The sequence below is a fragment of the Odocoileus virginianus genome, chromosome 14, assembly GCF_023699985.2.
Source record: "Odocoileus virginianus isolate 20LAN1187 ecotype Illinois chromosome 14, Ovbor_1.2, whole genome shotgun sequence".
Lineage (NCBI taxonomy): Eukaryota > Metazoa > Chordata > Mammalia > Artiodactyla > Cervidae > Odocoileus > Odocoileus virginianus.
This window is the reverse complement of record NC_069687.1, coordinates 46,095,225-46,118,979: the sequence shown is the minus strand read 5'-3', so window position 1 is coordinate 46,118,979 and position 23,755 is coordinate 46,095,225. Positions and strand designations below refer to the sequence as shown.

The following is a 23,755-nucleotide window of genomic DNA, read 5'->3' as shown; positions in this document are numbered from 1 at the left end:
ACACAGCAATTCACATTACATAAATTATCCACCACTCATAAGGTGTAAAATCTATATTACACATGTACAATATGCATGAATAGAAATTATTCTTGAATGCCAGAAACAGTGCCATTTATTTCTGACAGACTTGGGATTTCCCACCTTTGCCACTGATTAACTATCTGAACTGTTTAAGCCTGTGTTTTGGTTTCTTCATTTTTAAAATGAGAAGACTGAGCTAGATTTTGTCTACTGAAGTGTCAAGATCAGGCTTCCATAGTAGGAACCTCACTGTAACTGCAGTGTAGAGAGCGACTGGGGAGAGCATGTCCAGGAGCCAGAGGCTGGTTAGAAAGGAGCTTTGCAAGAACTGGGAGGAGGTGACAGAGGCCTGACCCTGGGTTAGCAGCTGTGCGGGTGGATTCCAGGGCTAGCAGACAACTGACAACAATAGAACTGGAGACTGATTGGATGCTGAGGGTGAGAAGGCCAGCCTAAGAGCACAGCCGCTCGGAGGTGGTGGCAGGAATTAAACCAGTGGCGCTCCAAAGGACCAGGAGATCTGATCGGGAGGATGGAGATTCAGTTTGGGTGTGTGCTGGCAGCAGCTGGCTGAGCTGCACCTCCTGGAGAAACTATTTCAGAGGCAGGGGGATGCAGGGTTCTGTCACTGAAGCCAGGGCATTTTAGGCACCAAAATATTATAAAAACAATTCAGCAAAGATACAACTAATAGTCTTCTGATGTGTCTTTTTCTCTCCAGTCAATGACATACTTTAAGGATCTTTGTATAAAACTTGAAATGTGATTATTTAAGAATTGAGCCCTTTGTGCATGAGTGAGATCTGAAATAAAGAAATGTATTTGGGAACATCAAAATATTTGAAAATTTAGTATGTGATAAAGTGGATACTTTTAATCAATAAACAATGCTGGGACACCTAGCCAATCATTTGGAGAAAATAAAGTTGGGGCCTTAAACTTCAGATAAATCAGAGACTATTTTTTTTTAATCTATAAAAATAGTACTAGAAAAGATTAGTGAATTTTTATGAACTTGTGATAGGGAGTAATAACAGCTATTACCTACATAGCATTCATCATGCACCAAGCACTGTTTACACAAACACTTTGTCCCTGCAACAACTCTGAAGTAATAGCTTCATTTTATAGTTGAGGAAATTAAAGTACAAAGAAGTAAAGTAACTCCCGAGGTACACTATTGACCGTGCTGAAACTCTGACTAGAACTCAGGCATCTGTGCTCTGAACCACTACACAGCACACTCTCTCTGTAAGACCATTCAGAAAGAGAGGGAGAGAGAGAAGAAAGAAATGAAATCTGAAGGAATATTTAAAGCCTCTTTATGGAACAACAGTATAGCTGAAATTCATAAATGATAACAGAGGAGAACATTTCCAATAAATGTCAAGCTAATATTCCAATACATAATAAAAAAAATAAAAAAAAAATAAACAATTTTCTCTCATGTGTGAAAGTCACAAAAAAAGCAGGAAATTGTTAATAAATACAAGTTGTACTATGATGCTAATAAGCTAAGAAATGCAAATTAAAATAAGAAACCATCTTTCATAGACTGATAATATCAAACATTGGCAAGAATGTGAAGCAACAAGCACCCTCACATACCGTGAGATGAATGTAAGCTGGCACAATGTTTTACAGGGCAATTTGGCTACACGATAAAAATTTTAAATATGTATAATCCTTTGACTCAGCAGTTTTACTTCTGAATATTTGTTTTACAAAACCAAATGCACAAATATCTGAAAATGTACATATAATGGTAGTCACTGTAGCGTGATATAACAACCAAACAATAAACTATGTTTAGAAAGAAGAGACTGGTTAATGAGACAACCAAATGATGGAATGCTATGCAGTCATGAACATGACAGCTCTTTATTCATTGTCAAGATAATAAACAAAATGCTGTTAAGAAAAAAAACTGTATAGCAGTCTACATAGTACTGCTACCCAGTACATAGTACCACATAGTACACAGTAGTACTACCTAGTTCTTTCGTTAAAAGATAAATGTTTAAAATAAATTGTTCTGTTGCTTTCAAAAGGACTGTCTAACCATTTTATTAATAAAGCTTAATCTAAAAATTCTGAATTCAGAAAAATCACAAGGACTGTATATAACAGTGTAGAAATGCCAGTGTGTCAGAAAAACTGAAACGTATTTCCAAAGTTCAAAATAAGTTTATACTGACATTAAAAGCTTTTTAGAAATGTTAGTATCTACATTAATTAATACATCTTTTTTTTTTAAATCTAAGGATCAATGAAAACAATCTGATTTATTACCCAAGAACCATTTAAGAATATCAATAAAATCCAGATAATAAATAGTAGGTACAGCCAATTAATTATTTTGAAAGAGGAAAAAAAGAAATGTGAAATGTCTTTCTCAAAACACTGAACATCTTAAGACATGTGAACATCAAGAATCCAACCCTTTCACAAGCAGACATCTTATTAGACCAAAGTCCTCACAGTAATTAAATAACTTGGTCAACATTGCAAAGCTGGCGCTTACTGCCTGACTTCTCACAGTCTAGCTAGGAGAAAGGGCAGTATATATTGGTGGTGGTGATTAACAATTAAAGCATTTTTTTATTGCAGGATATAAAATGACTCAGGCCAACAAATAGAGCAAAAAAAATTCTGCTACACAGCCAATCCACAGGACTGTAATGAGCAGCATCCAATTTTATGTAATTCTAAAGAACACTTCATTTATTCAGCACCAAGGCTACAGGACCACCTCTTCCAGATAATTTAGATGTTTACCACTTTGAGGATCAAAATACTTTCTATGACTATCATGGACAGAAAACTTCCTTAATATGTTACAAGCTTCTTAACTTAGTTGACTGAGTGGAGGGAAACACAACAATCTTGCAAGCCACAGTCATTATCATTACAGAAGACAAAACCAATCATACAATCTTGATCACTCTCATTTTACAAATAAAGAAGTTGATACCCCAAAAGTAATGTGGGAAAGTGCTGATTTAATTAATTCATAATCTCAGCGGTGATCCAGCTGTGTGGAAGCAAACGTTCCAGCGCCAGGTGGCCCCCAACTGCAATGTTCTAATGTCTTCTCAGCAGGTCCCTTTCTCCTTCCTTCTTCTCACCTGTCAGGTCTCTGCCTATATTCTGCCTTTAGAGAACCTGTCTCTTGCTCAAAGCATGGGTCTTCTAACTGGCTGCTTTTAATTGCTACACATACCTTAGGGACACCAAATAGACAAGACTACAAGAATAATAAAGAAATGTCCGCAAATCCTGAGTGAATGCCGCTGGAACTCTTCTAAGTGTAAAATCAAAGATCTTCAAAGCGCAGATTTTGTTACAGGCCCTTTGGCAGTGCAGAGCCTTCTTTTCTTACTTCTTAGTGCTAAACCATGTTCCAGATAAGGGAGGCTGCCAGGTTTGATTACCGCCAGTAAACTTTAAAACATTTTCTGTTAACGTGGGTTCTTGGTTCCTGAAATCTCACATAGTACTTGTCTGGCAAATCTTTTCTTTAATGCAAATGTAAACTATTTATCCCAAGTTGAATCATTATCAGTAGCAAATTCATAAATTTTGGATGAAGTAGGGTAATTGGGACAAAAATCCTAAACATGGTATCCTAAATTTAGATAACATTCTGAGAACTCAGAAAAAGGAATCATTGTATTAATGCATAACAGCTCCAGGTGTATATTTATTTATATACATATGTGCACACACGCGCGCATGCACACACACAGACGTGCACACACATATGCGCGCACACACACACTTTCAACTCCCTGGTAAGAGCACAACTAAAAACACAGAGCAAACACTTCTTCCTACAGCATATTATCGTGCAGTATAGCTCTTTCCTCTGTACCACATTAAGCCATCCTACTTCACCTGTGGCCCTTGGTGTGTCTAATACTTCAGATACCTCCTAATGAATCTATCACACACTGAATATTTGGAAACACCAATCATCTAGGCTTTTGCCATTTAACCCCATTTCAGCTAAGTCTTGATTACATCTGACCAAAGAGGAAGAACAGACACTGGTTTGATCTTGCAACATCATAACTACCTGCATCCATTTATTCAACAAATTCTTACTGAGGATATACTCTGGGCCAGACATTTTGTTAGGTTCTGGGTTCCTACCCAGACAAAGGCTCTGCCCACTTATGTCCTTTCAGTCTTCAAGGGAAGGCAACCATTCATCAAATGAGATAAATACACAATCAAAACACTAAGAGTAAGGACATGGAGCTACAAAGCCAGTCTAGCAGATCGGGGAAGGAAGGCTTCCCCGAGGAAGCCTCAGTGAACTGAGATCTGAGCAGGGCGGAGCTGACTCAGGACTGGGAAAAGTGCTCCAGGAGAGAGGGCAGGTGGTGCCACAAAGGCAGAGGTGGTGTGCTGAGTCAGGAAACAAGGCAGTCCTGCTGAGAATAAGGGTGTGTGTGATCAGAGATGGGCCCAGAGAGGCAGCCAGGGGTGAAACCAGGCAGGGACTCTGTGGGACATCTTAAGAATTCCATGATCTTTATCGAAATAGAAAGCATCTGAACGTTTTAAAATTCAATTTACTTTTTTACAGGAAAATTGCTACACTCAGATTTACATTTTAAAATGATGACTCTGGTCACGCAATATGGAAAACCAACTGGAAGGGAGGAAGCAGGAGAGAGGGAGCAAGTTACGAGGTTACTATGTCAGTTCAAGTAAGAGATCGCGGAGACCTGGACTAGGAATATGGTAACAAACCACATCACCAGCCTCTGATAAGGAACTGAAGACTAGGCGTTGTTAAGGTAGCTACTAGGTTCTGGTCCTGCCACTTCAAGAGCAGAGAACTCATGAGTATGAGTAGGGTAAGGTGCAGGGAAAATCCTAAATTTGGTTTTAGATACCTGAGTATGGATGTGTTTTGTAAAAGAGGTGTGGCATCTAGGAGAGGTCATGGCTAGGAAAATAAACTCTGCACTCATTCATGAAAGGCCAATAGTTGATCTAAAGGCATTAATAAGACTGGGGCAGTGGTGGAAGAGAGGAAATGACAGAAGGCCTGGACCTGAGGATGTTCTAATATTAATGCTCAAGAAGCTGAGGAGCCATTAAAGAAGGGGTGGCAGGGTTAAGAAGACAATCAGGGGGGCTTACCCATCAGCACAAAAGACTAGACACTCAAACCCCAGAAATTCAATTTTCTCAATATTTAACAGTTTACACATGCCTCCAATTACTTTGTAACTACACTGAGTTATTAAACTAATTCTGTAAGGTTTATATTATATAAAATTGGTCAACATTATTAATCACTGCTTGCTAAATACCAATTTACTGCTACAAAATACCAAGCAATACACCAAAACTCATAAGAAATAATTCCTGCCTTCAAAACTTGCCTTAAGCTAGATTATGATTAAAATCACATTAAGTCATGAGTTAGTGTATCTTCTGATACACTTATTTAAAAAATTAATTCATCCTAACACTTTGGGAAAATTAATTCATCCTAACGCTCATCCTAACACTCTTAGAAAAGACCTTGATGCTGGGAAAGATTGAAGGCAGAAGAAGAAGGGAATGACAGAGGATGAGATGGTCGGACGGCATCACCAACTCAATGGGCATGAGTTTGAGCGAGTTCCGGGAGATGGTGAAGGACAGGGAAGCCTGGGATACTGCAGTCCATGGGGTCGCAAAGAGTGGGATGTGACTGAACATCACCACTCACATGCATCCAATATTCATGGGTTCCAGACACTAGTCTAGATGATGGGCAATGGCATAAAGAATAAGAAGAGTTCCTTGTCTGTTAGCAATTGATATTTAGTATTCAGAATGCTGTAAGACCAGTTTGAAGATTATTTGATGCTATATCAGTTGAATGGTTATTTAGGCCATAAAGGAAGGCAATAATCCCAACTATTTATCAACAGTACAATCTCCACCGCCCACCCCGATATCTACCCTCTTCCTCCTCCACATACACTCATCATCATGCTTACTGTGACACTTAGTTAACACACTAACTACAGCACCGTGTGAGCTCCAGGCACTTGCTTCAGTCTTCGAGAGGACTGAAGGTCTCATCAGCAACTCCCAGGTGACAGACTGCATTTTCAGAAATACACGCTTGGTGGGTCTTAAGAACTTAACAGCTCTTGGCTCTCTACAACATCTCAATCTATTAAACCAAACTAACCAGACTGGTTATTTCAAAGGATTCTATCACTAACAGTACAGAACTCCTTTCCATACCAAACATACCTAAACCAACCCATGGGCCAGAGCAAATGAGACAAGGATATCTTCTTGATTATCTTATAGCCTAGAGCATACTTCATATGTTTCCCAATGTTATTTTCCTAACTAGCGGAGTTGCTTGTACTAATAATAAAGCCTGAATTTTAAAAACAGTGTTGGCAGATCCTCAGTTTCTTGCTCCTATACCCCCTTCTTATTTTTCTCTTCAAGAAAGAAAAAAAAAAACCCACACATCTGAACTTGCAGTTCCATACTCATACCTTTTAAGAGTATAGGCAGAAATAGTTTGAAAGTAATCTGTATTCCTTTTGTCATTGCTGTGGAAACGGAAAAGCTACAGCATATATCTGTCCTAAGAAAGGGAAAGAGGCCAAAGGGAAAGAGCAAAAACTAGCAGATCAAAGGTACAAGCAGAACAAAGCTTTCACCTTTAACTACTGTCCTGGAAGGTCAATTATTCCTCAGAAAGCTTGGGAAGTACTACTGTATTCACTGCAGAGATACAGTGTGAAATGCTGTGGGTGAGATTCAGAGCACTGATCCTTAATCTAGGTGCCCCTCTCTAGTTCCATGTCTCTTACAACACTTAACATGGTAGCGTGAAACCTCTTCATAATACAATCTGCCAGCAGAAACAGAGGCTGTGTGCACTGATGACATTTTTCTCTACCACCCAGGAAATCACCTCGCAGAGGTTCATAAAAGTTGGATGAATGAAATCTAAAACAAGTACAAACAAACAGGGTCTGACTCTACTGGAACAGTTTCCATGCGTGATGATTAAAATGAATGTGTGATATTATATTAGCTTCTTTATTTTCTTCTACTTATAACATAAACCGCACAAATCAAGAAACCTAAGAAACACTCTAATCAGCCCTTCTCCCTGACTAACACAATGAAGTGATCTAAGTACAAATCATTCATTCTCTTTGCCTAACACGATGAGGTGATCTAAGCACAGTTTACCTGTATTACATGTATGAGTCCAGGTTACAAACACCATGCTTTATGGACATGTCAGGAGACACATGTATTGGCAATGGCACTGGGTAGAAACCCATCATTCTCACACTGACTCTTTTTTTTTTTTTTTTTTAATTCTCACATTGACTCTTGAAGGACAACTTCCTCCTTCAAATCATTAATATGGTCATTAATTTGTAAAACAGAGTGGAGACGGCAGAGAGGGATGGAAAGAAATGGACTGTGCAGTGAGACCGTCATGGACTGGAATCCTAGCCTGTTTTCCAGTCGTGTGATCATGGAGCCTTAGCATCACACATGAGTTTCTACCTCTTGAAAACAGAAATTACAACACATTGGAAGGATGCAGACATGATGAAATGAGCTAATACATAACTTGCCTGACACACAGAAGGCAAGAAAAGTGACTATATAAAAGTACTTCTACTTGATCAATGAACACGTTTATTAACCACAGCAAAAATCCTCTTATTCTCTTGCAAGAACACCCAACTAGCACAGTTAGCTTTGCAGTGAGCATTTATAAATGAACATTTACTTCAATTCTGTTTCTGATTATTTCTTTCGTGTTTCAAAATGTTCTTAAATTATTTCTTAAGAACAACTTGGGTTGATTCTTAATAGTGCATATATTTTCTCACATTAATCTTTTTTACCCATTTATATTTTAAAATAATTCTAATTTTCAGCTTAGGATATAAAAAGAGGCCAGGACTGAAGAAAACAACCAAGTCTAAGGAATATACCTGGTACATCTGATACAGCAAGGCATTTCAAGGTTAGAAGTGCAATATACTGCACCTCTTAAGGAGCCTCTGGAGACTAATGCTTCTCCATGCCACATTCTCCTGTTGCCTTCCTCAAAGAGAAATAACCCTCAGCCCAAGAAAATTGGATACAAAATGCAAAAGTTGTGCCTTCTAACTCAGAGAACTTCTGAATGCCCCATGTTTTTCCTCATGGAAATCCATTCCCTATTAACTGCCCCAGCCACCCCAGCATTTCTTCTGGAATGCTCCCAGCAACTGTCAAGGGCTGATCAGCAGACAGCCTAGGCAAGCTGTAGCTGGTTCTTTTGCTCTTGTTGAAAGCAAAGAACACTCCTTTCATTCCATATTTTGAAATCTTCCAAGTCAGTAAGTCAGCAACCATTTCCAAAATGTGCAACATATGCTTGAGGTACTACAGGAGATGTGAAAAAGAATATCAATGAACAGAGCTACTTCCTGTTTTTGTATCTAGCAAAATGGGAGTTATTATAGCATATTGGAAATAATGTATTAAGGAATGCTGGTTAACCAGTCACTCATGCCAGAATCAGATATGAAAAGAAAACTAAAGTTGGCAACAATTCTAGTTCTAATATTTCCCTTTCATAATTATATTTAATAATCTTTGAAGAATGCATTCATTTTCTTACCTGATTCAAAATTAAACTTGAAGGCAATTCCTAACTACAAAACTTACAAATTCATGTAAGACTAACTGATGAAACTACTTCTGTCATTTTATAAAATCACCAATTTTTTTTTTAAACTTATTTTGGGCAATAATTTTCCTACACCTCCTTTAGTAAAAAGTCACTAAATTATATTTTTAGTCCAGAAGCTTCTAAAAGGAAGTGAAAGCTGAGGGCTATATGAGGATATAAAAGCAGCCTATGAAACAGCTTCAGTTTTAAGGAAAAACTAACATTAACAAGTACAGCATATCTTGTTCTTTCATGGGGCCAGCAAATTGATAGTTAGGTGTTTTTTTTTTTTAAGTTACAAAAATAGGATGGAGTAATTATATCTACCAAACTCACAATAGCCTGTTCAATGGAGAGTAACACTGTAATTTCTCTTCAAAGACAGTAAATAGGAAGAAAAAGCCCCTAATTCTGTAATAGAAGGAAAAATCCCAAACCCTTGGGCGCCACTTACAGGCAAAAAACTTTCACTGATTTCAGTTACGAACCTGAAAAAGGGGTGGACTTAAAATCTTCTATTTTTAATATCAGTATTATTTATATTATTTACACTACAAAATTATATTTCGACAATTTCAATTTCTGCACCCAAAGATCAAAAACTGAAGGAAATTATGAAATTTTAAAACTTTAGGTATTCTCTTTAAAAAAATATGACAGGTCTTAACAGATGGGTGTCCAGATGTATGGTACTACTGAAACATAAAAATATTTCAAAATCTCGATGTTAGATGATCCTACTAAAGTATGAATGTAACTATTATCCAAAAAGTAAAGTTCAATTGCCATTTTGCTGCTTACAGTCAAAGTGCTTATACCAACAGATTCAAATGAATTTCAACCCCATGAACAAGGAAATATGGAAAAAAATCATTATTTCAAAAGTAGAGAAAATCAATATTTTACTATAAATGAAATAATTATGTATAACACTTGGGATGAACAAACAGCATTCTGGCCAGTGAAATTCATTTTAAGAAATGATTTTGCCGATTAGTCTATTATTTCATATACTATGCAATTATAATCCACCCTTTCAGAAAAGGGGAGGGGGGGAAACTAGCTTATGAAATGCAAAAATTAAACACAGATTACTCACCCCCTGAATTTTACCTGCTTTCACTTTCGTCCTCTTATTTTGTGTGGAGACAACACTAAACATCTATACATTAATTTTACAGTGGTTCTTCTTCTACTATATTCATAGCTCGTTAAGATGCCTAGAATGCTGAGGCTTGCTAAATTACTTACTGCATCCAAAAACTTGGTATCATGGGAATAAGACAAAATTCACCTCTCAAATTCTGGGTTTAATATCTTTAACTGGACCTCACTTGTAGCAACAATCGCCTACAACGAATCATTCCAGTTAAGTTCTAATGCAATCTGCAAAGGAGCAGTAGTGTAGAGAAACATAACCCTTGTAAGACTAAGCTACATGTACAAGTGCACACAGGAAACTAGCAGTCACAAGTCTCCGTTCCTCTCGACATTGCCACGGCACACTGCTGACCACATTTTTAGGGTTCCCTCCCCGCGAGGTGGGGAAAGGGAAGGGGGCAACTCCTAAGTAGCAATCAACACACTGCGGTTTTAAACAATCAAGTTGCCCCCCCCCCCCCTCAAAGTGACAAATCACTAGATAATTAACGAAAGCCAATGATTCCTACTGTCAAATTCGTTTCACAAGGGAAACCAATAATACAAGGCAGTCTTTAAAACACTAAGAATAAAGGTCAGGAAACCCTACAGGGAAACGGGTGACTATCGCAACAATTACCAGCAACTCAAAATACCCATCAAACCTGTGCTCTGCATACACTAGTTAGATTTAAAAACAAACAAAAACAAGGACTGTGGCTGTCACATTTAAAAGAATTTCCTTAAACAAAAATTTCTAGTTGCCAAAAGAGTCAGGCCAGGAACTGCTGGCCTGAGTTACCTTGCACATACCGTAACGCGCAGGCAGCCCAGGGCCCCGGAGCACACCGCACTGGGTCCCTTGGAATCCCGCGGCGGCCCGCGCAGCTGCAGGGAGCAGGAAGCACCGCACCCGCGCCGCGGTCCCCAACCACGCCGGAGAGGCTGCGGGGAGTGGGCACCACCGCTTTGCAACTGAATGGCTGACACATCCGGTCCTGGCTCTTACACCACTCCGCCAAATGCAAACTTCAAAGGCCAAATTCAAACTCCAAACAGAAGTCACTCAAGTCTCCGTGGTGCGGTCTGCATTCCCCAGGAAACTAGGAGTCCCTCGGGGGACGCGATTAGAAAACTCTCCGTCCTAACACCCCGCAAGCCCCCGAGAGCTTGCAGCCCGTCAGCCCGCACCGCTTTGACAGGCGTTACGGAGCCGTTCACCCGGAACCCGCTGCGGCCGCGCTCGGGGCGCGCCGCCTCCGTTCCGGCCCAGCCTCCGGTACCTGCCTAGAGGCTCTGCCTGTCACGGCCCGGGGGACCCCACCGCTTTCTGCGCCGCCGCCCTCCGGCCCCCCAACCCGGCCTCGGGCAGGGCTGCCCACCTACGTCGCCCGCCCGCAGACTCAGGCCTCACCCCCGCGCCCCCCCGGGACTCAGATCCGGGGTCGCCGCCGCCGCACTGCTGCTCGCCTCTTCCAGCCTGACTCGGAGGGCAGCGCCAGGGTCCCGTTCCGGGGCTCCTCGGAGAGCCCCGATTCCAGGAGCCCCACAAAGCCAGCCCGGTCCCCTACACCTAATCTCAACTGGTCCAAGCAGCGCGGCTCGCACGCCTGTCACATGTCTGCAAACAATAACAAACTCTCCAGCACGTCCCCGCCCCGGGCCCCCGTCCGGTCCCCCAGGCCAGGTCCGGGGCGCCGCCCGACGCTGGAAGGGTCAAAGGGGGTGCCCGAGGGCTCGGGTCCAGGATAGCCGCGCGCAGCCTTGCTTTGCGGAGCCCCGGAACGCCCTGCGCGATGCCGGGGTTCATTCATTGCAATAGCCCGCCCGCCCCCCAAGTCCCCGCAGCTCCCCGGGCCGCGCCGCTCACCCGGCTGGGGCCGCCGCAGTCGGCTCGGCGGCGGGTGTCCTCTTCTCCCCCGGCTCGGCCCCCGCGGGGCTCTGGGCGCCGCTGTCCGGTGCGGCCGCCGGCTCGGCAGGGTGGGCGCCACCGCGGCTCGCGGCTCCGTGGGGCGGCGGCACCGCCACAGGCTGGAAACCGCTCCCGCCCGCCGCCGCGTCCGGGGGCTCCGGCGACGGGGAAGTGGAGGAGGACGGCGGCGAGGCGGCGAGGAAAAGCGGCGGCTCGGGCAGCTGGTCCAGCTCCACACTCCGCACTTTGCGCAGCTGCCGCCGCCTCCAGTCCGCCCGCTCACGGCCCCCACTGCCCGCCTCCCGCAGCAGCCCCGCGGCTGCCGCGGGCGCGCTGCTCGCCTTGAGGGTGCCTCTGCCGCCGCCCGCTTCGGGGCTCGCCGCCCCGGCGCCCGGGAATCCCGAGGACGAGGCGCGATTCCCCGCCGCCGCCGCCATTTTCTCTCGCGGGCTACATTCGCTCGGCCCCTGCGAGGGAGGGAGGGGGCGGGGAGAGTGCAGGGGGCGGGGGGCGGGCTCTGCGCCTCCAGCGTAGGGCTGGCTGCGCAAACTGCGTGAGCGCGGCCCTTCGGGCGCCCGGCCGGGACTGACGGACGGGCGAGCGCGCGGGGTTCAGTGGGGGGAGGACGGGCCGCAGGTTTCGGTGGGCAGCGGGCTCTTAGCTCAGCCTCGTACGCGGGCCGCCGAGGTGGCCGCTGCGGGGGCGCGCTGGGGTTCGCGCGCCTCACCCGCCGCGCCGCCAGGTAGTCCCGGGCTGCACCGGCGAGAGGAGGAGTCTCGGCGGCAGAGCTCCGCTTCCTCTCCGCCGCAATCTCGGCCCGGCTCGGCCGGCGCTCGCCCTAAGGGAGTTGCAGTTCGAGCTTTGATGGACGGTGCGTTGAAGGGGGCACAAGCCAGAGGGTCTGCAGTCTCTCATTCGCATGCCCGTTGCAGTGGGCGTCGGGGAACCCGGGCGCGGACCGACCTACCCCCGCCCCCGCCTCCACTCCGCGCGGGACGCGCAGGTGGCGCCCGGGGCGCTCGTTGCAAAGCGAAAGAAACCCAGTGTTCAGCTGACGTGATGCCGCGGACCCAAAACACAAGTTTATTAAAAAAAACAAACAAAAAAACACCTTTCCTCATCTTTTGCCTACCCCCAGATCGTACTACAAATAAAACAGAAGTTTCTGGAATATCGTGTTCAAAACCTGACATCACAGGTTTGGGACACCCTCTTCACCCTCTGTTTCGCCCCCAGCTAGAGGGAGACCGAGAAGACCGGGCCACGGGGTCGCGGGCGGGGGCAGGGTGGGGTGGCCGAGGTGAATCGTCACACGTCTTTTTCTTTTCATTCCTCCGCTGTCTTTGGGAAAGGCAGATATGCAGGACCGCAGACAGCGTGTTTGGGGAAGGAACCAGGAAGTGCCGGCTACTGTCATCCTCCGCCAGGTTCTGACCCTCCCCGAGCCCTATGCCTCTGGCTGCACGTCCCTCTTCCCGGCAGGGTCTGGCTGCCGTCGGCTTCCCTCCGCCCCAACCCCCGCGGAGCCCGAGCTACCCGGCGCGGCGTCACGAACACTGCTAGTCCCTGAGGGCGTCTGGCGATAAGGTGCTTTGGAATGGAAAAGGCACCATTTACATGTTAATGATTTTAGACCTTTTTGCTGGCTTCCGTGTCGCGTTTACTTCTCCCCTCCTTCCTTTTCCTCCAGCCGGTGTGTCTGGGCTGAGAAATCTCCCACAAGCCCGGAACAGAGTCCCTAGATTTATTTTGTGAAACGGGAATTAAGGCGGGGATGGGGTGGGGGAGCATCGTGGAGGGAGAGAGCTGCTCTGGAAGAGAAGGGAGAGCGGTAACTTGTCAGTATGCATATATTTAGACAAAAGTCTAAACTGTCTACAAAATAATTCCTTTGATTTCTTGGAAACAGATAAAAGGAAAACCTCTTTCTTGGCTATAAATGGTAACTGAGGAGGATGGTGATATCCGAGGGATTTTTAAAGCGGGTTCAGATTTCATATTAGCTCCGTGTTAACTGCTACGAAGTCTGCCATAAGCTAGTTTTAGTTACATCCAACGGTACAAATTTTGAAACTTTAGATAAATCTGTTAAAATTTGAAGTCTACAGTTAGGCTATGATTATACAGTCTTTTAATGGTAGCCAAGTGTATCATCCAAAGCAAACAGTAGTTATTTCCTAGGTCTTCCCGGATTGTTACACCCACCAAAACCTACATGGGGAAGGATAAACTTGTTTCTTTCTTATTTAGATTAGGAAACCTTCACATTTGCACACACATACTTAGCTACTGTAAATGAGAAAAGTAAGTAGATGCCTTCAGCTTTTCAAAAGTGTTCCAATTTTGAAGTTTGGTCAGAGTAGCAAAACAAAACGGGATCCAGTGAAACATTTACTTTAGCCTCTTCATCTGTGCTCTGTGATGAAAACGCGACCAAGTGAGACGAGCACACCACTATCAACTAGCCAGTCTCTGGCCTCCATCCATCACACCGCCATGGCGAAACCTTAAGTGTTGGTCTTTCACCAGGTTTTTGGTTCTTTGAGTCATTTCCGCCTTTAGTCTTTTATGTATATATTCGAGTTGTCATTATGCACCTTGCACTGACAAACTTATTTTTTAAGGAAGAATTATAAAGGACGTGCTAGACTGAAAAGGGTGTTCTTCCTCCATCATCTGTTGATATAAAGTCTTCTTTGAAGAGACATTAACCTGTGGAATTGCTACCATAATTTTTGCATCTTAAAGCATGGTTAAAATTCTATCTCTAGTTTGGTGCTGCTGGGTCCTGCTTTATATTACTGCATAAAGACATATGTCAAATTGCCTTAATTTGATTTAATGACATAAAGGAGACTTGTGACTCTTCCAAGTTTGCTTGTACACTGAAAATTCCAGTTCCTATTTCCAACCTCTTTATTTCTATTCTCTCTCAGACACGAATGTTGCAGTAATTTCATTTATGCTATGACAACTTTGGTAACCTTTACGTCAATATTTTACAGATCACTGCTTCCACATAGTGCTTCTGAGAATCACCTAAGTCATACTTCAGTTCCTGAATCACACTTATTTGGAGGATCCAGTTTAATATTGGTGCATTTCCTTCTTGTGCATAAACATCACTGATTTAAAATGAACAGAAATAGGCACTGCAGAAATATTTCAGTCTGTGTATCATTCACTTCATATTTCTTAAATACCTATTATGCACACACAAGAAATTTTCTTCTCTTGAGATATTTACAAAAGTAAAACAATCCATTTGCAAATTTTTTTATGAGTGGGTATTTCTCAAGTTGACTCTGCTAGAATTTCAGATCCATCTGTGTGTGGGGTTTCACTCCTCTGTGAGATCTATGTCTTAGGTAGACATAAAGAGTAAGAAGATAACCTTGAGAATAGAGTAAAGGCTGGTATCCTACCAGAGTTATAAATATTATTATGGAATATCTGCAGGAGAGTTGGGGTGAAAACTTGGTTTCTCTGTGCTCTTCCCAAACACCATACTTCCCAAGTGTTTCCAGATGTCCTGAGTCGGGAAATCTTGTCATTTATGGGATAGTTGACCTTTTGTAAATACACTGTAGGTGACATTATAATAGAAAGCTTCTTCACCAACATCCACTTATTGACTCATCTAGTAACAGATTCCGGTCATTCCTGGTGTGGTGTGCAGCAGGCAGAGGGATGCTGCAGCATAATGAACGCCCGTGACACCTGCACACTTCTGCTCCCCCCAGGTGAGTTATGGACCCCGGTGAATCCACCGTATTTGTTCCCAAATCTGACTATAGCTGCTGTAACTGTCCCTGTGGAATTTAATTAAGTCCTATTAAACATGACTGTGTAAGTGCAAAACAAAAGTTATTCCGATGAAAACTAAGTTAAATGCTTTGAAAGAATGAGTGAAAGCAACACAGTGGAAAGTCTCTGTCAAATGAGTTATGGATATGAGGATTGTGAAAGAATGGAGAAAAAAGCATTCAAATCTATAAGAACTTTGTACGTGTCTCTCAATTTTCACTTTGCTTGAAAGAAAATAAGAGTGAAAACTGTAGACCATGAGAGATGTCAGAAAGCCTCTGGATAATGGACCCATACTCAAAAGACCAAAGCCATCCACCCAAATACTGGTTAAAACCCCCAAACTATACAAGACAAAATCCTGTTGCTTGTGTTTTAAGCTAAAGGAAAATATTTTATACTATATGTACATATGAGATTCCTTTTTATTAACCAGCCATCGAAATATTTTGCTTATATTTGCAAGTATTTAAAATCAGAAACTAAATTTTTGTAGTGAATAATGAAAGCCAGCTGAATCGGGATTTTATATTTAAAAATACAACTGCAACTAATGAAATTTGATTTATCTCACAGCCAAATTCTACTTACCTTTACAACTCTGAATGATTCTTTGAATTCTGTTGAACCCTGTTCATTGCTCTTTTTTTGATGTATATGCAATATTCTTTTTCTGTTTAAGTTTTATGGCTTAATCATGACTATCACTTTTGCAAAAAAAAAATTTGAAGACTTCATACATTTCTCCAAGGTCCTCCTATAATGTTCCATTTCTTTCTTTGAATCAGTGTCCTTGTTAGTTTTCTCTTCACTTGTGGTTCACTTGTCCAACTCTGCTAAATCCTATGCTGACAAGACCTTACACATGATCTAGGAAGTTTACTATCACTTCTGGTGGTTTAGTCAACTTTTTCATCTTTTGCAACATTTGTGCCTTCCTTTTGTAATTATTTGCATTGTTTTGGGGTCGAAACTGCTAAAGAAGTGTACAAAATTGATATCCACTAGAGCAGTGCCATCTGATAAAATGTAAAGCAAGCTGAAAATGCAAGATTCATATATAATTTTAAATTTCCTAGTAGCCACATTAGAAAAACTAAAAAGCAAGTGAAATTGATTTCAATAATATAGTTTACAGTATATCCAAAATATTACTTTTTCAGTACTTAATCAATATATAAAATATTACTAATGAGATTTTGTCATTATTTTTTTACTACATCTTTGAAATTAGTATGTTTTTTACTCTTCAGAACATATCAAACATCATTTGAGTCACATTTCAGATGCTCAAAAGGCACATGTAGACAGTGACCAGTGTTATCAGACAGCAAAGCCCTAGAGCCATTATACCTAAGACTTAGGAGTTTTCGGTTCGGTTCAGTTCAGTTGCTCAGTTGTGTCCGACTCTTTGCGACCCCATGAATCGCAGCACGCCAGGCCTCCCTGTCCATCACCAACTCTCGGAGTTTACCCAAACTCATGTCCATCGAGTCGGTGATGCCATCCAGCCATCTCATCCTCTGTCGTCCCCTTCTCCTCCTGCCCCCAATCCCTCCCAGCATCAAGGTCTTTTCCAATGAGTCAACTCTTCACATCAGGTGGCCAAAGTATTGGAGTTTCAGCTACAGCATCAGTCCTTCCAGTGAACACCCAGGACTGATCTCCTTTAGGATGGACTGGTTGGATCTCCCTGCAGTCCAGGGGACTCTCAAGAGTCTTCTCCAACACCTTATGGACCATTAAAAGTCCAGTTAGGCCTCCAACTCTTTAGTGGTTCCATATTACATAGAATATAAAGTGCCGATTCCAGATTCTTTTTTTCATTCATTGTGTATAATTACAAATATCCACATTTGTATGTTCAAGAAATAAGGAATCACAATAGATATAAATTAGTAACATATAAGTTAGCAGATTACTCTTTCTACCTCCAACAGCTAAACTTTCAAATAAATTTCAGGCACCCTTGTCAGTTTCTTTCTTAACTGCAGTTCTGATTCTGTCCCCTCTCCTCAGACTCTTTAGTGGTTCCATGTTGCATAGAGTATAGAGTCCAAATTCCTTCTTTCTTTCATTCATCAAATATTAAATGCATTTTCTCTTGTGTGCTGGGCACCACTCAAGGTCAAGGAATGAGATCAGCATAGACCTGCCACCTGCCTTCATCACACCCGCAGCCTACCACCATTGACTGTTGGGTTCTCAGCACAGTTCACCCTGTCTTATACCTGGGCTCCCACCGCAGATATCTGTTCCCCAGGTTGGGAGCAGGTCATGCTATCTATTCCTCCAAAGGAACCTATGAGCCCTCTTCTTCTGAAAACTCTTCCTTAAATCCACTCCACTCCCAAACTCTGGCCGCCACCACCCCTGGGCCTGGCTCATTCTTAACCTTTGAAGGGGCAGGGTGAGTACATATGAAGGCCCCATAACAACATTTTAAATTAGTTAAAAGTCAGAATGTAAACCAACAGTGGATAAAATATATTTTAGGCTTCTACCTTGATATATATACGTTCATAAAGACAAAACTGAACATTATGTAAAGTTGTGATTTTTTAAAAGACTGGCAACAAAATTTTTTTTTTCATTTATTTTTATTAGTTGGAGGCTAATTACTTTACAATATTGTAGTGGTTTTTGTCATACATTGACATGAATCAGCCATGGATTTACATGTGTTCCCCATTCCAATCCCCCCTCCCACCTCCCTCTCTACCCGATGCCTCTGGGTCTTCCCAGTGCACCAGGCCCGAGCACTTGTCTCAAGCATCCAGCCTGGGCTGGTGATCTGTTTCACTATAGATAATATACATGTTTCGATGCTATTCTCTCGAAACATCCCACCCTCGCCTTCTCCCACAGAGTCCAAAAGTCTGTTCTGTACATCTGTGTCTCTTTTTCTGTTTTGCATATAGGGTTATCATTACCATCTTTCTAAATTCCATATATATGTGTTAGTATACTGTAATGGTCTTTATCTTTCTGGCTTACTTCACTCTGTATAATGGGCTCCAGTTTCATCCATCTCATTAGAACTGGTTCAAATGAATTCTTTTTAATGGCTGAGTAATATTCCATGGTGTATATGTACCACAGCTTCCTTATCCATTCGTCTGCTGACGGGCATCTAGGTTGCTTCCATGTCCTGGCTATTATAAACAGTGCTGCGATGAACATTGGGGTGCACGTGTCTCTTTCAGATCTGGTTTCCTCGGTGTGTATGCCCAGAAGTGGGATTGCTGGGTCATATGGCAGTTCTATTTCCAGTTTTTTAAGAAATCTCCACACTGTTCTCCATAGTGGCTGTACTAGTTTGCATTCCCACCAACAGTGTAAGAGGGTTGCCTTTTCTCCACACCCTCTCCAGCATTTATTGCTTGTAGACTTTTGGATAGCAGCCATCCTGACTGGTGTGTAATGGTACCTCATTGTGGGTTTGATTTGCATTTCTCTGATAATGAGTGATGTTGAGCATCTTTTCATGTGTTTGTTAGCCATCTGCATGTCTTCTTTGGAGAAATGTCTGTTTAGTTCTTGGGCCTATTTTTTGATTGGGTCTTTTATTTTTCTGGAATTGAGCTGCAGGAGTTGCTTATATATTTTTGAGATTAATCCTCTGTCTGTTGCTTCGTTTGCTATTATTTTCTCCCAATCTGAGGGCTGTCTTTTCACCTTGCTTATAGTTTCCTTTGTTGTGCAAAAGCTTTTAAGTTTCATTAGGTCCCATTTGTTTATTTTTGCTTTTATTTCCAGTATTCTGCGAGGTGGGTCATAGAGGATCCTGCTGTGATTTATGTTGGAGAGTGTTTTGCCTATGTTCTCCTCTAGGAGTTTTATAGTTTCTGGTGTTACATTTAGATCTTTAATCCATTTTGAGTTTATTTTTGTGTATAGTGTTAGAAAGTGTTCTAGTTTCATTCTTTTACAAGTGGTTGACCAGTTTTCCCAGCACCACTTGCTAAAGAGGTTGTCTTTTTTCCATTGTATATCCTTGCCTCCTTTGTCGAAGATAAGGTGACCATAGGTTCGTGGATTTATCTCTGGGCTTTCTATTCTGTTCCATTCATCTATATTTCTGTTTTTGAAGACTGGCAACACAATATTAAGGACAATTATATCTGGTCTCCATTGATTGGCTGACTGGATGAGGAATAAAATAAAGATATATCAAAATTTTAAATAACAAATATTTAAAGTTGAATTTTAAATTTTTTAAAAATTTAAATGTAATCAAGTATTTTATTAGGATAAAACTATTTGCAGTCCTAGCATTCAATATCCGTATAGTTGCCAATGTAAGGAATAGCAACATACTTCACATGATTTGTCTATACCTACACAAATACAAATCTAGGTCGTATACATTGCTTAATATTGCAAAATTTTTCTTAGCATTTGTGTGTAACTGTTGTGAATACTGGCCCAATGTGTGAGTAGCCCAGGACCCATGAGATAGGTCAAAAAGAGAAGCAAGGATGTGCGGTTATTCAGGAATCCATTGCCTTCCTATTATCAGAGGGACAGATTTGACAAGTTAGCTGATTTTTCTCTTCTCTTATTGAATATGTCTACTAGTAAGATTCTCTCCAACTACAAATTAATGCTGACCTCCAACATGGGCAGCAGTACAGACACAGACCTTCTCTACCTGTCTAAACCAGGGGACGAGGCGTGTGAAGCAATGCATCTCTGGGCCCTGAAAGGCATCGATCTTGAGAACAGAAGCTTAGGGTTATGCGTCATGCTGAGCCAGCCCTGCGCCCCAGACCCAAGTGACCAGGGCAGCTGTGTATTCTTTAAAACATTTGTTCTCTAAATTGGTGACACATGGTGCACTTCTATCCTCCTGCCCAGGTCTGAGGGAAGTACTGCTAAGCACCTGCTAACAGGCAGGCCCCTTCCAGGTGCTGGGGGTAGAGAAAGTGAGAAGATGCCCTTTCCCTAGGAGAACTTCCAGAGCCTGCCTTGCGTGAGAGCCACTTGTGTCCATGTCAACATTTTCCACCGGCTAATGAGACCCCAGAGGGAGGGACCGTCTCCTTTTCATCATCTTTGCCTCCCCAGAGCCCCTAGCTCAGTGCCTTGCATGTAGTAGATGCTCGAGTAATGGGGGTTGACTTAGGTCGCTGTGTGCTGTGCTGTGCTTAGGCACTCAGTCGTGTCTGACTCTGTGACCCCATGGACTGTAACCCCCTCCAGGCTCCTCTGTCCATGGGATTCTTTAGGCAAGAATACTGGAGTGGGTTGGCATGCCCTACTCCAGGGGATCTTCCTGATCCAGGGATTGAACAAGGGTCTCCTGCATTGCAGGCAGATTCTTTACCAGCTGGACAGGTCGTTACCAAACACAAACTGTCTAAGACTCCTTAGGATCTGAGCATCAATCACAACATTTGCTCCCTAATAGGGAAGAAGTTCTCTTTACTACAAGTGATATGACTTTATTTGCAAATATAGCTGTGCACTTTCTTTAGAAGAAGGTGAGAATTAATTTCTATATGCATTCTAATTGGCTATTATTGGGGATAACTGAGGGGGAGAGAAGAGGGATGTAAGGAGAGAAGGAAGGGAAAAGGGGAGAAAGAACTGAGGAGTGGGACTCTGAAACACAGAAGAAGAGAATGACAGAAAAGGAGCCATATCTGTAACACATGAAACAAATCTGAAAGTTTGTAGGAAGAGGATCTCGGAAAGTTTCCAGGGAGCATAGGAAGTTAAAAATTATTAACAGTTATAAATTATTTATTGAGCATTTATTATATGGCAGTATGTGATAAGTACTTCATATATGTTAACTTTTTAAAAAACTTTTTATTTTATATTGGAGCGTAGCCAATTAAAAATGTGATCATTTCAGGTGAACTGCAAAGGGACTCAGCCATACATATACATGTATCCATTCTCCCTCAAACTCCCCTCCCATCCAGGCTGCCACGTAACATTGAGCAGAGTTCCGTGTGCTATACAGTCAGTCCTTATTGGTTATCCATTTTAAAAAATATAGCAGTGTGTACATGTTGATCCCAAACTCCCTAACTATCCCTTCCCCCATCCTTCCAAGAGGACATGTAGGTGGCCAAAAAGCACATGAAAAGATACTAAACATCACTAATTATTAGAGAAATGCAAATCAAAACTGTAATGAGGTATCACCTCACATGGGTCAGAATGGCCATCATCAAAAAAATCTACAAACAATGAATCCTGGAGAGTTTATAGAGAAAAGAGAACCTTACTACACTGTTGGTCGGAATGTAAATTGGTTAAACCACTATGAAGAACAGTATGGAGGCTCCTTAAAATACTAAACATAGAGCTACCATATAACCCAGAAATCCCACTCCTGGGCATGTGTCTGGAGAAAACCATAATTCAAAAAGATACTTGCACCCCAGTGTTCATTGCAGTGCTATTTACAATAGCTTAGACATGGTAAGCGGATAAAGAAGATATGGTACATGTATACAATGAAATATTTCTCAGTCCTTAAAAAGAATGAAATAATGTCATTTTCAGCAACATGGATGGACCTACAGATTGTCATACTAAGTGAAATAAGTCAGAGAAGGAGAAATGTTGTATGACATCCTTTATATGTGGAATCTAAAAAGAAATGATACAAACAAACTTATTTACAAGATAAGTTAGGGAAGGGATAGTTAGGGAGCTTGAGATTGACATTACACACCAGTATATTTAAAATGATAACCAGCAAACTCCTACTGTATAGCACAGGGAACTCTGCTCACTCTTATGAGGCAGCCTGGATGGGGGGGAAGTTAGGGGGAGAATAAATGGATACATTTTTATGTATTGGCTGAGTCCCTTTACTGTCCCTCTGAAACTATCAAAATATTGATAACTGGCTATGTTGTTTAGTTACTAAGCCGTATCTGATTTTTTTGTGACCCCATGGACTGTAACCTTCTAGGCTTCTCTGTCCATGGGATGTCCCAGGCAAGAATACTGGAGTAGGTTGCCATTTCCTTCTCCAGGGAATCTTCCCAACCTAGGAATTGAACCCACATCTCCTGTATTGGCAGGTGGATTCTTTACCACTGAGCCATCTGGGAAGCCTACTAATTGGCTATATTCCAATATAAAATAAAAAGGGGGAAAAAGAATTGCGACACGGAAAGACTGATCCTTATGATATATTCAGCGCACACTGTGGACACAGCATGCTTTTAGGTACATTAAGAAATTAAAATGTTTTTGCAAAGTTAAAAAAGAAAAGTGAAAAAGAAATACAACTCATGAGGTGAGGGAAACAGTCTTGATCTGGGGACTCAGTTTAGTAACTGCTCTGCATTTCCTAAGAGGACACCTACACTGACTTCCATCTCTAATTAAATTATAAAGAAAAATAATTTCTAAGATGAAAAAGTAAAAGTGTCAATGTAGTAATGGCTCTAAAACACAGGAAATGTCTGCAGAGAGCCCTTCCCTAACACTTATTTATTGGCAATTGCAGGATGCATCTGTTACTTCAGATGATTTAATGGCAGAGTGTCTGCAGGACCAATTGTAGGAGAAGATGGTAAGATGTGGAAGCTTAAAAGGAAGCATTTACTCCCCTCAATTTTGTCATTTCCAAAACAAGTCGTATCCTACCCTAGTCTGAGAGAGGGAAAGGTAAACTAAGAATAGCTTTTCTTTGAGAAGTGCTTCTAATGTTGGGGGAAACCACAAGACAAAAGATCTTCTTTTTTTTAAATAGAGTCATTTAAATGGGTGGGCAATGGACAAGAGTTTGAGCAAACTCCGGGACATAGTGAAGGACAGGGAAGCCTGACTTGCTGCAGTCCAAGGGGTTTGCAAAGGGTTGGACACGACTTAGTGACTGAACAACAATTGTTATAGCTCATTAGTACACATAAAAATACTGGAATGCCAGCTCCTTTTAAGATAAGAAAACAGTGGACCAGGCAGAATAAGAACTTGGAAATAAACACTTCCTCTTATTTTAAATCACTTGATATCTCGGAGAGTCTCAAAGTTTTGTTTTTGAAGAGTCGTCTCCTTTAGAAATAGCTACTGACAGAGTCAGTTGAACTGACTTGAATTCCAAGAAGATTTAGGTTTTTTAATTTTTCAGACACTAAAATTTTCAGGGATGAAAATTATATGGGAATATCATT

General features: G+C 42.0%; 1 protein-coding gene and 1 long non-coding RNA gene across 3 annotated transcripts in view; one reads left to right on the top strand and one right to left on the bottom strand.

Moving 5' to 3' along the window:
• MAP3K1 (mitogen-activated protein kinase kinase kinase 1) overlaps window positions 1–12,246 on the bottom strand; it is a 72,683-nt gene extending 60,437 nt beyond the window's left edge. Inside the window, exon 1 of one of the 2 annotated variants that reach the window (XM_020894126.2) lies at window positions 11,760–12,246. In XM_020894126.2, the coding sequence (XP_020749785.1) occupies window positions 11,760–12,238 (479 nt within the window). In that variant the 5' untranslated portion in view covers window positions 12,239–12,246. Of the gene's footprint in view, window positions 1–10,702; window positions 11,088–11,759 lie in introns of those variants that run through there. The other variant, XM_070476703.1, reaches the window with a different exon arrangement.
• Window positions 12,247–13,109: 863 nt separating this feature from the next.
• Window positions 13,110–23,213, top strand: LOC139038191 (uncharacterized). The gene is made up of 3 exons (XR_011491117.1): window positions 13,110–13,228; window positions 15,446–15,544; window positions 23,089–23,213. It is a non-coding gene; the product is annotated as an uncharacterized lncRNA (long non-coding RNA).
• Window positions 23,214–23,755: the final 542 nt, after the last annotated feature.